General features: G+C 32.4%; 1 protein-coding gene across 5 annotated transcripts in view; it reads right to left on the bottom strand.

The window, feature by feature from the left end:
• LOC121370404 (E3 ubiquitin-protein ligase UBR2-like) overlaps positions 1 to 13118 on the bottom strand; it is a 73332-nt gene that overhangs the window by 39648 nt on the left and 20566 nt on the right. For 2 of the 5 annotated variants that reach the window (XM_041495600.1, XM_041495603.1), the window contains 5 exons: positions 6124 to 6247; positions 5264 to 5407; positions 4765 to 4801; positions 3817 to 3868; positions 1902 to 2000 (listed from right to left, as the gene is read on the bottom strand). In XM_041495600.1, the coding sequence (XP_041351534.1) occupies positions 1902 to 2000; positions 3817 to 3868; positions 4765 to 4801; positions 5264 to 5407; positions 6124 to 6247 (456 nt within the window). Of the gene's footprint in view, positions 1 to 1305; positions 1405 to 1901; positions 2001 to 3816; positions 3869 to 4764; positions 4802 to 5263; positions 5408 to 6123; positions 6248 to 10185; positions 10204 to 13118 lie in introns of all 5 variants that reach the window. The other 3 variants (XM_041495599.1, XM_041495602.1, XM_041495601.1) reach the window with 2 other exon arrangements.

The raw sequence follows: 13118 nt of genomic DNA, 5'->3' as shown, positions 1-13118 counted from the left end.
ACTTGCCACAGCCTACGGTGGTTTTAAGATCTGTTATGCTAAGATAGCTTTGAAAATATGGGTGCTGGTCACTACTCAAGGCAGGCTTTTATCCAAGGATTTACGGTAATATCCAAATACTTGTAATAATCAGAATTTAAAACTTGTAAGTGCCATAATTACACTTAAAACAGATCTATGAGGGTTAATAAGATATTTCTGTCAGTTGATTACAATTTGCCACACCAAAATTATTGATCCAAAATCCTCTAAAATCAGCCAATGGAATAAATGAATCAATCTCTAAGCAAACACTGGTTATTAACGAAACACATTTTATGGGTCCTATGGTAATTTCAATCTGCTGAATGATTTTGACTGAAATACACAGAAACCAAACAGTACTTATGCAGTGTCGTGTACTTCCACAAAGTCAATCAAATTTATTATTAATGAGGTGCAGCTAAATATTTATTGTTTGAACTATGCTCCTAAAACATGGCAAGTGACATTCATGAATAAAAACTAGTCTTCAACTGTAATAACAAATAGAGTTCAACAATAGATTCTGATCCAGGTGAGAAAAAAATATAGAGTGAAAGGAAAGCAACAGGCAAATGGAGTGTCAAAGCTTTGATGATTTGCATGTATTGTTTATTACCAAATAACGTCTAATTGTGGATGTGGTTGCACTTTTTAAATATTATTGTTGAACAAAACAGTTGAGTACATGTACATTTAATTCATATTAATATAGCTTCCCATTAACAAAGTTATTGGTTATCACTTGTTTTTGCTCTATTTAATCCGTATCTAATTTGAAAATCAATATATTAATTTCTCTCTCTCTGTCTCACTCTCTCGCTCCCTAAACCCTCCCTCTCTCTCTATCTCTCACTCTCTCTCTCTCTCTGTCTCTCTCTCCCATCTCTCTCTCTCTCTCTCTCTCTCTCTCTCTCTCTCTCTCTCTCTCTCTCTCTCTCTCACACACTTGCTTTATCTCTTCTTGAAATTCTACAACACTGTTTAAACAAGGACAAAATGTTTACAAAGTGAAAAAATACTATTTATACCATGCATTTAAACAAATTTCAAAATTAGAAAGAACATGAACAAGAAATCATTTATTATTATTATTATTTTGGGCCATATAGATTTGGTGGGTTCTTTGGCTACAATTGCATTCGCAAATCATTCCAAAAATTACACCATTATCAATATTTAATACAAATATTTGTAGCTAAGAGACTCAAACAAGGAACCATACAAATGAATTTAAAAAAAAAAATATTAAAAGAACTGTCTGTATTGTGCAAAACAACCTACCAAAGTGGGAACTGTGAAAATTTGGACTGAGATAGAAGTTACAGACACAGATCGGTAATGGTCATCCTGAATAAACTCCTTCATGAGAGTTGCATAGTGCTAAAAAATAAGACAATATGTACGATGAATTCCCCGGAGTACAGAAAGAGGAACGTCCGTCTACGTGCACCATTTCCGTTCAACAAGGAAACAAACAACACACAGCAATGCACTATTATTATGCATTGTTTGTGCCAAGATGAAGGGAAATCCAAGCTCGTGAGTAATGCATCACAGCTTGGAGATATGGGCAAAGGTGAATACGTGTACTTCGATGCTAGTCCAATCCACAGCCAGCCATTTCTAACCAAAAAATGGGTTTGGATTATCATCACCAAGCAAAGTTTGAGCAAAGAGAACCGAAGAAGCTAAATTACTAATTAGGTCACAGTGACCTATTTTACACAGCTACCCACCAACCAATCCCTAACAGTGTTAATAGGTTAAAAGTGATGGGAGTGAGAACAAACTTTGAAAAGGATGAAAATTGAGTGCAATATTTTGTGGATTTTTTTTTTTTGCTTGTTGCCAGAGGGCAGGACAACAAATAAACCTACCAGACTGGGTACAGTAAACATTTGTACGGATAGAGACATAACGGAGACGTCATGATCGTGGTCGTCGAGACAAAACTCTTTCATCAGTTGTTCATAACACTGTGAAGAGCAAAAAATTAGCAAGACATTGTCAAAGTCAAATCAATGGCATATTGGTAAGGACGTCATTTGCAAGATGTACATGTATGCATGGTGTGTGATCGCTTTCCATTATCGACTGTTCCTGTTATTACAAAAAAACAAAAGGACAAAGTAAGTACATCCAAAAGAAAGTACATGGTTGATACAGGAATGGTGTCAAGACCCAGAAAAGACACCTAAAATCTTCTTAAAAAATATATATTCTTAACGTATTAAAGGCTTTTAAACTACTGGTACATGTAAGTTTTTTTTATTAAATGAAAATCTAGTGCAAATATATGCAATAGAATCAAATTTAAAACAGGTTCAGAACATTTACTTGTCCTACAGAATATATCTCTCCATTTAATGTTGGTCCTATCTCAAAATCATTAGCTAAATCTTTCTGTTTGTGATACCATTCCTATACCACTGTATGCAATAAATTACAGCATCTGTTCTTGAACAGCCTAACATCTTTGGCTGTAGTTGAAAGTAAGAGATACCAGTGACTAATGTTCAAAAATTATCACACAAGAGGTGGACACAACATTGCTTTCCAATAACTACCAAACATCAAACAACAAAACTGCATAGTTTTGTCATTTATTTTTGTAAAAACAAAAACGCAGCATGCCCTGAAGACATAACTTTAGAGTCTCCCTTCTCTTTAGTGTGATCATTTCTGAAACAGCTCTTGCACTATCACTTCATGAACGTCAACACCAAATACATATAAGAAAGTCATCCATTAATAGGTTCAAATGCTAAAGGTAATTAGAGACACTTTTAACGTAAGGGTGATCATCAACACCAAATACATAATATAAAAAGGTCATCCATTAAAGGATTCAAATGTTAAATGTCTTTAGTGACTTCATGTAAATAAAGGGGGAGATGTAGCCCAGTGGTAAAGTGCTCGCTTGATGAGTGGCCGGTTTGAGATCAATCCCCATCAGTGGGCCCATTAGGCTATTTCTCACTCTAGCCAGTGCACCACGACTGGTACATCAAAGGCCATGGTATGTGCTATCCTGTCTATGGGATGGTGCATATAAAAGATCCCTTGCTGCTAATCAAAAAAGAGTAGCCCATGAAGTGGTGACAGTGGGTTTCCTCCCTCAATATCTGTGTGGTCCTTAACCATATAACTGTTAATAAAATTTGTTGAGTGCGTCATTAAATAAAACATTTCCTTCCTTCATGTAAATGAGAGTACACTATCACTTGGTGAGCATCCATGCCAAATACAAAAGCCACCCATTAAATGAATTAAAGAGTTTAAAGGTAAATAATGAAACTTCAACCAGTCTTCAACCAAGTCTAAATAGAAAAATATCCTTGCAGTATATACTTCACAAAAATACAAGATGCAAAATAATGTAAACACAAAGTCAATAAATAAATAAAAATGTGATCATAACTGTAAGAAAACATGATCGTAAATGTAACCACAAATTGATGCAATCAGATGGCTGAACATCGGACAGATGGATAGAAAATATCATTCAAATGACTCACATTGTTTTTTTTATTAAAGTATATTTTGAACATTAATTTTCTTTTTCATTTCATAACAGATGTTTCTTTTATTATTAATCAAAATAGATACATGTACATGCAACCACATGTATTCCACCATCCATCATTTTATATATTAAATTCCACAAATAAATATTAATACTATAAACAATGAAAATTAGGATGAAAAAGGAAATAATTTCAAACCATTTACATTTAGTTAACTTTAATTTTAAATAAAAAATTAAGACTAGTATGGTCAAACTGATTTTACCTTTGTGAACATTCCTGCAAACAATTTTTTACACTCCTGATCCATAAGAGCTCTGGAAATTTGAAATAAATACAGCTTTAAAAAATACAATACTTAACCTATAATAAATTTTAAAATACATATTAATGCTTATTCATACTTTGTCTTCATTGAGTAGTGTACATAACAGTGTAAATTAGTGTGAAGTTTAACATATTATTTCAAATCTAATCATGAAGCTTAAATACTTTCTAAGTGTTACAAGAATTCTGATGCACATTTTCTCTTTCAGGACATATAAATGGAGAAAACGCAATATCACTGTCTCAAAGTGTAGGTATTATTAAAAAATTTCAAATCTGGATACATTGGATTAGATGTTTTTGCCCTCAGATTTTATCATTCAGTTTCCTGAGCTTGAAACTTGAACATTTTTATTTTTAAATGAATTATTACCCGGTATATATATATATACTCTTCAAAGAACAAGAACAAAAACAGTTTTCTGGTATCACTAATATCTGGATTTTTATCTCTAAAAATGCTAATTCTAAAATAGGAAGGTACTAGCATATCTCAAACATTTTTTTTTATTATCATGCATCCATCTCAAATTCCATTGTTTAGCAACATCACAAGGCCTTAAGTTATTTTCTTTTGTTTAAAGTCTGAAGCAAACAATATGCAATTTCAACTTTTTAATTTTCTTTAATTTCTTTAGTTTATTTAAAAAAACTTGTACATATTCATTACAAGATGTCTAGTCTAAATTTAATTCAGAACACCCTGTCTAATTCAACAGGTAATGGAATTTAAAATGGAGTAATGATTAAACTATTGATTAAATTTTTTTTTAATGAATTACGTGTATCTGTTTACTCTATACAGCATGGATTTAGTTTTTACTAGCCATATGTTTTACTCTTCAATGAATTTGTTTGTTTTTTTAAAATGAAGACAATATCTTACCCAGCCATTAGAAGTTGGTGTATTTTCACTCGAACAACTAAAAGAAAAAAGAACAAATTGCAGTTCTCAATAATGCACAAAATACAAAAACATTTTCCAATAATAGCTGTTCACTAGCATAAAGTATATTAATTTAGTGTGGTATATTTCAGTGAAAGTCAAGATGACTTGTAAACACAACTGATAATTTGCTACAAACTAAAGTTGCACATATGACATACTATTAATAACTGAAATACTGTCTACCCGTGATGTGTTAAAAATATCAACATTAACACAATTGCACTTACTCTTTGTTTTGTGACAGAGAACACACATAATTATGCTTTTAAGAATTTTACTTAAAACCAATCTTGCTAAATTTTCCAATAATAATAAAATAGGTAGTTGGCAAATTCACTAATTAAAGTACCAATTACAATCTGGATTGAATTCAATTAAAATGCCACCATGAAACAAGTGAGGAGGTTTGGCTCACTGTCCATGTGTTTATGATTACCTTTCCAGAGTTGTGTATCGGCTAACAAAACTCTCTCCATGAGCGATGCTGGTGCATCAACGTCATCTATTTCCATTGCGTCACACAAGTCTTTTTTTGGAGGTGCATTCATTGACAACAAACAGAAAAGACGTCGTAAGCCATCTGAAATCATGAGGAAACATAATCAGAAAAGCAATGTCATATTTGTTAAAATAAAAACGTAGCATTGTTTTGAAATATGAATAATTAAATGAACAACATTTATATGGTAACAGATATTAAAAGCAGATTTACTAGATACATGTATGGCAGTCACACTTAATTGTGGCACCACACCAGTCACTGTCTATTTCACTAACAGATATTTGAATGTGACCTTGATTGCAAATAAAATCTAAAGGAAATTGTAGAATGGCACATCACAGGGAAAAACAAAAGATGAAGGAAGGAATATTTTATTTAATGAAGCACTCAACACATTTTAATTATGATTATAGGGCATCGGACATATGGTTAAGGACCACACAGATGAGAAGAAACCTGCTGCAAATGATCTTTTATAGGCATCATTTCACAGACAGAATAGTACATACCACAGCCTTTGTTATACCAGTTGTAGAGCACTGGCTGGAAGAGAAATAGCTCAAAAGACCTTCTGACGGGAATCAATCTCTCATGGACCGTGCATCAGGTGAGTGCTTTACTACTGAGTTATGTACCACCCCACCAAAGATGATGATCTATTCTGGAGCTCAAATATTAAAAACTAACTAGAGGATACAGATTTAATTTTCTCATTTAAAAATAATGAAATAATGAACTGATATTATACATGTACATGTAGTGAATTCCATAAGAATATAAAAAATGAATGTTACCTGATTTTGATATAATATTTTGCAACCACTGAATCAACTTGAGAGCAAAAGACTGATGAGCCACGACAACATTGTGCATAACAAGAACCTTGAGTGGCTTGCTGTTGTGACGAGAGGTGTTTCTCTGAAATAGAGTTTATAAATGATATTGATACCAATCTCTTTCTTTTACAAATGAAATAAACACACACTTTATAGCTTCTGGTAAACATATAGTTTGTTTTGTTTAACAACACCCCTTGAGCACATTGGTTCATTAATCATGGGCTATCAGAAGTTTCTGGTAAATGCCAAATGTTCTATGGAACTATGTGAATGGTCAAAATTCAGGATGGGTTTAATGAGAATTTTTGTAATGTGATATATGGATACCCTCAGTGTGATATTTGAAAGAGTGTTAGCAGTATGTCCAGGAAGACTATTACCAAAACAACAACATGATACAAGATGGAAGTTTATTTTTTAAACCTCAAAACACATGTAATAAAGTTTATTTAGTAATTCCCCCCCCCTCAACAACTATTAACAGAATTGGGAGAACCAGATGAAGCCAAGTCAACAGTCTAGAAACACAGAAATTACCAAGTGTATCTGTACAGGAAGGATGTATTGTATTTATTTTACCTTTTGATTCCTAATATATACTGATATATTGACAACACTGATTATCCCTAGTGAAAGTAGCAATATACTAGAACATATGGAACTGTTACTAGTTTTAGTTTCAAAACCAGAAACATCTCCATTGCAGGGGAACAATGTTTAGTGGAGGTTTGGCACAAGCCACATTTTTATCTTTTATTTATATACAGTGGGACAACAACAAAAATTCCTCAAGTGGGTGTGTGCCCATTGCCAACCCCCTCCCCACCAGTTGCTACAGGCCTAAAACAGCTTTAAAGCTCCCTGTTAAAGAGAATCAGTCATGGGTTTTGGTAACACATTACATTAGAAAAAGAAAAACATTACCTTTTCAAGTTAATACATAATATATACTAACAGAAAAAAGTTTCTGTGCATCATTATAATCTCAGTAATACTTATATTTTTAAATAAATCAAAAACTTTTGTTTGCAACAATTGTATTATTTATTTGTTAAAAGTACAGTGAACCAGTCATGACTTCTGAACATAAACTGTAGTCTACGCCATGCTTGGTGTGTTATCGATGACGTAACTGGACAACAAATTTCCAAACAGTTGTGGTACTTTTTTTAATAATCATGTAACTGGTTGCATACAGTTCTTCCACTAATTGATCTTAATTCAGGGATGTATCGAGGTGTCAGACTTGTCATTTCCAAATAATTCCATGGGTGTATAGCCTGGTATAGGCATTTTGCAAACGAGACGTCACACATAGGTTCTCTAAATACAGATGATCTCAAGTACTCCTAACCATTGATAACATCTACGCAGATACTGTATGGTGTTCCGATTAACACTAATGAACACCACAATGTCTAACAACAATGTTTTGTGCCATTCCAACTTTAAGTATACCAATAGCTCAAAGATGTTCATTTTCTGAGGCGTGACATCACATTGATGACAATCAGATACCACCAAAAGTGTTTTGTGAGTGATGAGAAGCCATATAATCGTTTTGCAGTTCAATAATAAGAAAACTGACATCAAACAGAAGCACGTGACCTGTAATGCACATACGGGAAACTGTGTGCAAAAAGCGTGAATAGCACGTGCAACTGACAGAACACCTCTGGAATATCGAACAAAATGGTTACATAATAATTTTTGGACAATTTTTATGACCAGACTTCAAGTAAATGCAATTCTGTATACATTAATTTTGTGCACAGGAACCTTTTTCCGCTAGTATATTAATAATTACTCAGTCTTGTTACTTTTAAACATTCATCGAAAGTTTAATTTATGATGAAATCTTATAAAAAATAGTATAGTGAAATTGACAGGGAACAGTAGACAATTGTCATTCAAAATACACAATACACAAAACACTTTCTGATAATCATTTTCACAAGCAGTATTTGCTTCACACCATAAAGCACTGTATAACTATTCAGATTAAGAAATTAGTGCCAACTATGTCAACATGAAAACAACCAATTAAATTAGATATATGTATCATAAATATGAAAAAAAAAAAAAAAAAAAAAATTATAAGATTAAAAAAAAACTGAAAAAAAAAGAAATAAAATAAAATAAATCCATGGAATTAAATGTCTTGCCTACCATAAACTTTTTCATTGACCTAGTACATGTAGTTTGTGAGAAACTGATCTAAATGCCAAATGTTTAACACCAAACATTAATGCAGAAGTTGACGCCATTGCAAAACAAATATCTTTTCACGAAGTCAAGACCAAAAATATTTTTTTTAAATAAAATCAAATTAGATTAAATTTATAAAAAATGAAGAGTAAACTTTATCTCACTACAAACAGTCTGGAATTGCCTCTCAATTTCAAGCATTTGCTTCCAGATTAAAATGCCATAAGCAGATACTGTTTCATATTTCACAAAATAAATTTTTCAAGTCTTGATTTAGATACCAAAGTTGTGGTAGCATGATGACTAAATATGTCCTAGGTACCTTAATCACTATGAATCTAACCGAGTTAAGTCTAGACATTTTTAACCAGTTTGCACATGTATGTAATAAAGTTTGAGCTGCATGTATGATTGTGTGTTTGTGTGCGAGTGCGTATGTGCGTATATACATTATATTGTATATTTGTATGCATGTTGCTGTTGTCAAGAAAACTAATAAGAACACTGATTATGTATGTGTCTCTGTATGTGTATGTTGTGTGGTATGAGTGAGTGTGTGATTGCTTAAACATTAACATCAACAAATATTTTAAATATTTTTGAGGTTATTAATGTGTATACTGGATAATAAAAGACAAAAGTCCATTTAAGAAAATACCTAAGGCTAGATAAATGTATCTATTTAATTCTTAATATGTTATACATTTTGAATTTTTTTTACACATCTTTAATGTCTTATTGCAAACAGTAAATCTAAACACTTTAAATAAGGTTTCTTCAAAGGTAATGAATTACCTGTATTAATATACTGTAGTTAATTACAATTAATGAATATGTGCGTATATACATTATATTGTATATTTGTATGCATGTTGCTGTTGTCAAGAAAACTAATAAGAACACTGATTATGTATGTGTCTCTGTATCTGTGTGTTGTGTGGCATGAGTGTGTGTGTGATTGTTTAAACATTAACATCAACAAATATTTTAAATATTTTTGAGGTTATTAATGTGTATACTGGATAATAAAAGACAAAAGTCCATTTAAGAAAATACCTAAGGCTAGATAAATGTATCTATTTAATTCTTAATATGTTATACATTTTGAAAAAAATTGACACATCTTTAATGTCTTATTGCAAACAGTAAATCTAAACACTTTAAATAAGGTTTCTTCAAAGGTAATGAATTACCTGTATTAATATACTGTAGTTAATTACAATTTACTTTTGCCCAACCAATTAATAATTATCTGTTATAAATACTACGAAACAACAAATACAATGTATGTTAGTAGTCAATATTAAAGAATTTAACACAACTTAATGTAAGCAGCACAAAAGCATAATATAGTTTTGCCAAATTTGTCATTTTGATGTTATTTCTTTGTCAGACTCAAACTATACTGTAAAGCAAAGAAAGGTCTCATCCAGTACAGAAGCATCTGTTTTAGTTCTATTTCCAGCTGAGAATCACCATCAACCGTTAACCATTTTAAATGTTTTACTATTAACTTGATGACCTAACATTAGACATGACATTTGAGGTGAACAAAACACACACAACACACACACACGCACACACAGACATACACACACACACAGCAACATACATACAAATATTATATTAAACCACTACATCACATATTTTAACCTTTAACAGAAGTTCTCTACTGAATTTTTATTTAAAAAAAAACAAAAAAAACAAAACTATTATTCAATGTAAAATAACTTTTATCCTGGAATCTAATTTATTGATAGTGCAATCAAATGCCATGCATTACGACAACAATTAATTTACCTGCATTACCTTGTTCATTATTTTAGACTGTCAAAAAAGAAAATGGAAGATATTTGAATATTTTGATCATTTTCTTCAGATATCTGTTAAATTCATTTTAGAATTTTTACATATATATATTAAAGATGGTAAAGTTTAGTGTTTGTGTAAGAACCTGGCAGGCAGCAGAAAGGGATATTGAAAAGAAACCAAGACCATTACGACAACAATTAATTTACCTGCATTACTGTGTTCATTATTTTAGACTGTCCAAAAAAAAAAAGGAAGATATTTGAATATTTTGATCATTTTCTTCAGATATCTGTTAAATTCATTTTAGAATTTTTACATATATATATTAAAGATGGTAAAGTTTAATGTTTGTGTAAGAACCTGGCAGGCAGCAGAAAGGGATAATGAAAAGAAACCAAGACAACCAAAACCGTTTACAAGTAACCTGAACAGCTGAAAGCAGCAGTTTGAATTTTAATGGACAAACCATGTCTGTTTATCTAGTAAGTCTACGATGTTCATTCTTTGAAAGTAGTCAGGGGCAAAGAAAGAAAGAAAGAAATGTTTTATTTAACGACGCACTCAACACATTTTATTAACGGTTATATGGCGTCAGACTTATGGTTAAGGACCACACAGATTTTGAGAGGAAACCTGCTGTCGCCACTACATGGGCTACTCTTTCCGATTAGCAGCAAGGGATCTTTTATTTGCGCTTCCTAGTCAGGGGCAAAGGCTGGGGGTTCGGGAGAGGGGACTGAGGATATAACATTTATTTTCAGAGCAATATTAGGCTATTCATAAATATAGGTGTCCAGCGAAAATGTAGACAAAAGGGTCTGCTAGTTTTACATCTGAACCAACCAAGCCACCCACCCACCCCCACCCCCTAGTCCAGACCAAGCTACGCCCCTGGCAGTAGGTCGTCTATGAAAAGTAGGCGACTGTATCAACTGAGCACAGTTAGGGGTATAACGAAGTGTGAAAAGTAAGCAGTAATGGAAGTTGCAGTTGCCGGCGACTATTTGCTGAAAATTAACACCTGCCACCTATAATTCTATGTAACCTCTTTGCACGAGGTTCCGTCAGAGAGTGATCTTGAGTTTGAGCAAGTCGCTCGAAAAACAATAAAACATATGGTTGATGCATGAGGGTCCTATGGTAGACATTTACGATGAATGTGATAAACTATTCAGATCGAAATGCTTGGCAAACAAATATGTATTACAGGGCTTCTAGATTATGGTAGCCCCACTCCCATGACTAGTGATATTCAATGTTGGGATAGTGAATACCGTATATCTTCGCCTATAAGTCGAATTTTTTTCACCCAAAAATTATTTTATAACTGGGGGGGTCGACTTATAAGAGAGTAAAAAAAAATCACCAAAAAATATTACTGTTTTGGGGATTATTTTACAAGTTTTATTGTTGAAGTATGCCATGTATTTATACTCAAATATGTTAATTTGACACATTTATTTTTTATAACCTATTTTTTTGGGCATTAGAACGGTTTTGGTTATGCGAAGAAAAGGCGTACGATCTCACTCACATGCCAAGACAACAGTCCACTTAGTTAAATTAACAGTCATCACTAATAGTAAAAATGTAAACAATACTAACTACCTGTTGCCTGAGTTTATTTTGAAATCTGGTCACTGGCATTAATGGTTGTCCGGTGATTAACTTCATGAATATTACTGAGCTTTCCCTTAAAATAGACTGATCTCTGCAGTTCACTATCTAGAGCAATAGGGACACACATCATTTGGTACAAAAACCAGTGTACTTTCCAGAGTTATCCTCCTTATATGTATTAATATGGCGGCAAAACGTGATACTTTCAGTTTTATCGTAGTGATCTGTTGTCAGTGTTTATAAATAAAGTTGTTGTCTGTGCACAAAACCACCATCTGTACAATACTATACAGTAACAGTCAAACAGCTTTCACTCTCTACTAAGGGAATATTTCGTTTTGATGCTATGTAATAATGATAGTTTGATTGGAATAGTCTGATTATATAATATATTGCGATACAATGTACAAAACGTGAAAACCGAAGTTTGTAAAATAATTTTCTTTTGTTCAAATTTTATTGTTCTCATGTGCTGAAAATAAGAAATATTTCAATATTTATAAGTAGTTTTTCATGGGTCGACTTATAAACGGGTCAATAAAAAAATACGTTTTCAGGGCTTGAAATTAGGGACTCGACTTATAGCCGAGATCGACTTACAGGCGAAGATATACGGTAACTACTGTTGCCATGCTCGACGGCTAGTGAATTGTTTTTGAGCTAAATGCTGCAGTCTTATTTTGTAAATATGAATATCTTGACCCCACCCCAACCCACACTGTTAGTGTTTTTAAGCTGTGTTTCCCTCTTTAGGTGACATATCTGATTATTACTATTACTTAGTAAAATTGTATTAACTTAAAGTAAAGTAAGGCTAGTGAATTTTTAATCATGGCTAGTACATTTTTAAAATCACTGATCCCCTGGCTAGTGGATTTAAAACAAATTCTAGAAGCCCTGGTATTATATATAAAAGATCATGTGCCACCTTATGTACATAGAAGTGGGTTTCTTCTATAATACACTAGACCAAACATCACAATTAAATATACATGTAAAGCTGGTTGATTAAACAAATGTGCTGGGTGTTGTTAAACAAACATTCATATTTACATTTACACAGCTGAAGAAATTTACACGCTTGATAGCTGCCATTTGACGCAGATCTCATGTCATGTATGGTAGTAAAGATCATAAAGTGTTTGTCTTGTTAACAAACATTGTAATATATTAACATATGAAAAACCATCCAATTCAGGTACTTGATTACAACATAACATTAACAGTGCAGAAACATGTCTCAATGTTTCATTACAGAAGTGTTCATACAAACAATTTAAGCAATGTAAATTTTTATTATAATATATTTT

The sequence above is a fragment of the Gigantopelta aegis genome, chromosome 4 (genome assembly GCF_016097555.1).
Source record: "Gigantopelta aegis isolate Gae_Host chromosome 4, Gae_host_genome, whole genome shotgun sequence".
NCBI lineage: Eukaryota > Metazoa > Mollusca > Gastropoda > Neomphalida > Peltospiridae > Gigantopelta > Gigantopelta aegis.
Note: the sequence above shows the minus strand (reverse complement) of the source record. Positions and strands in the feature narration are given on the sequence as shown.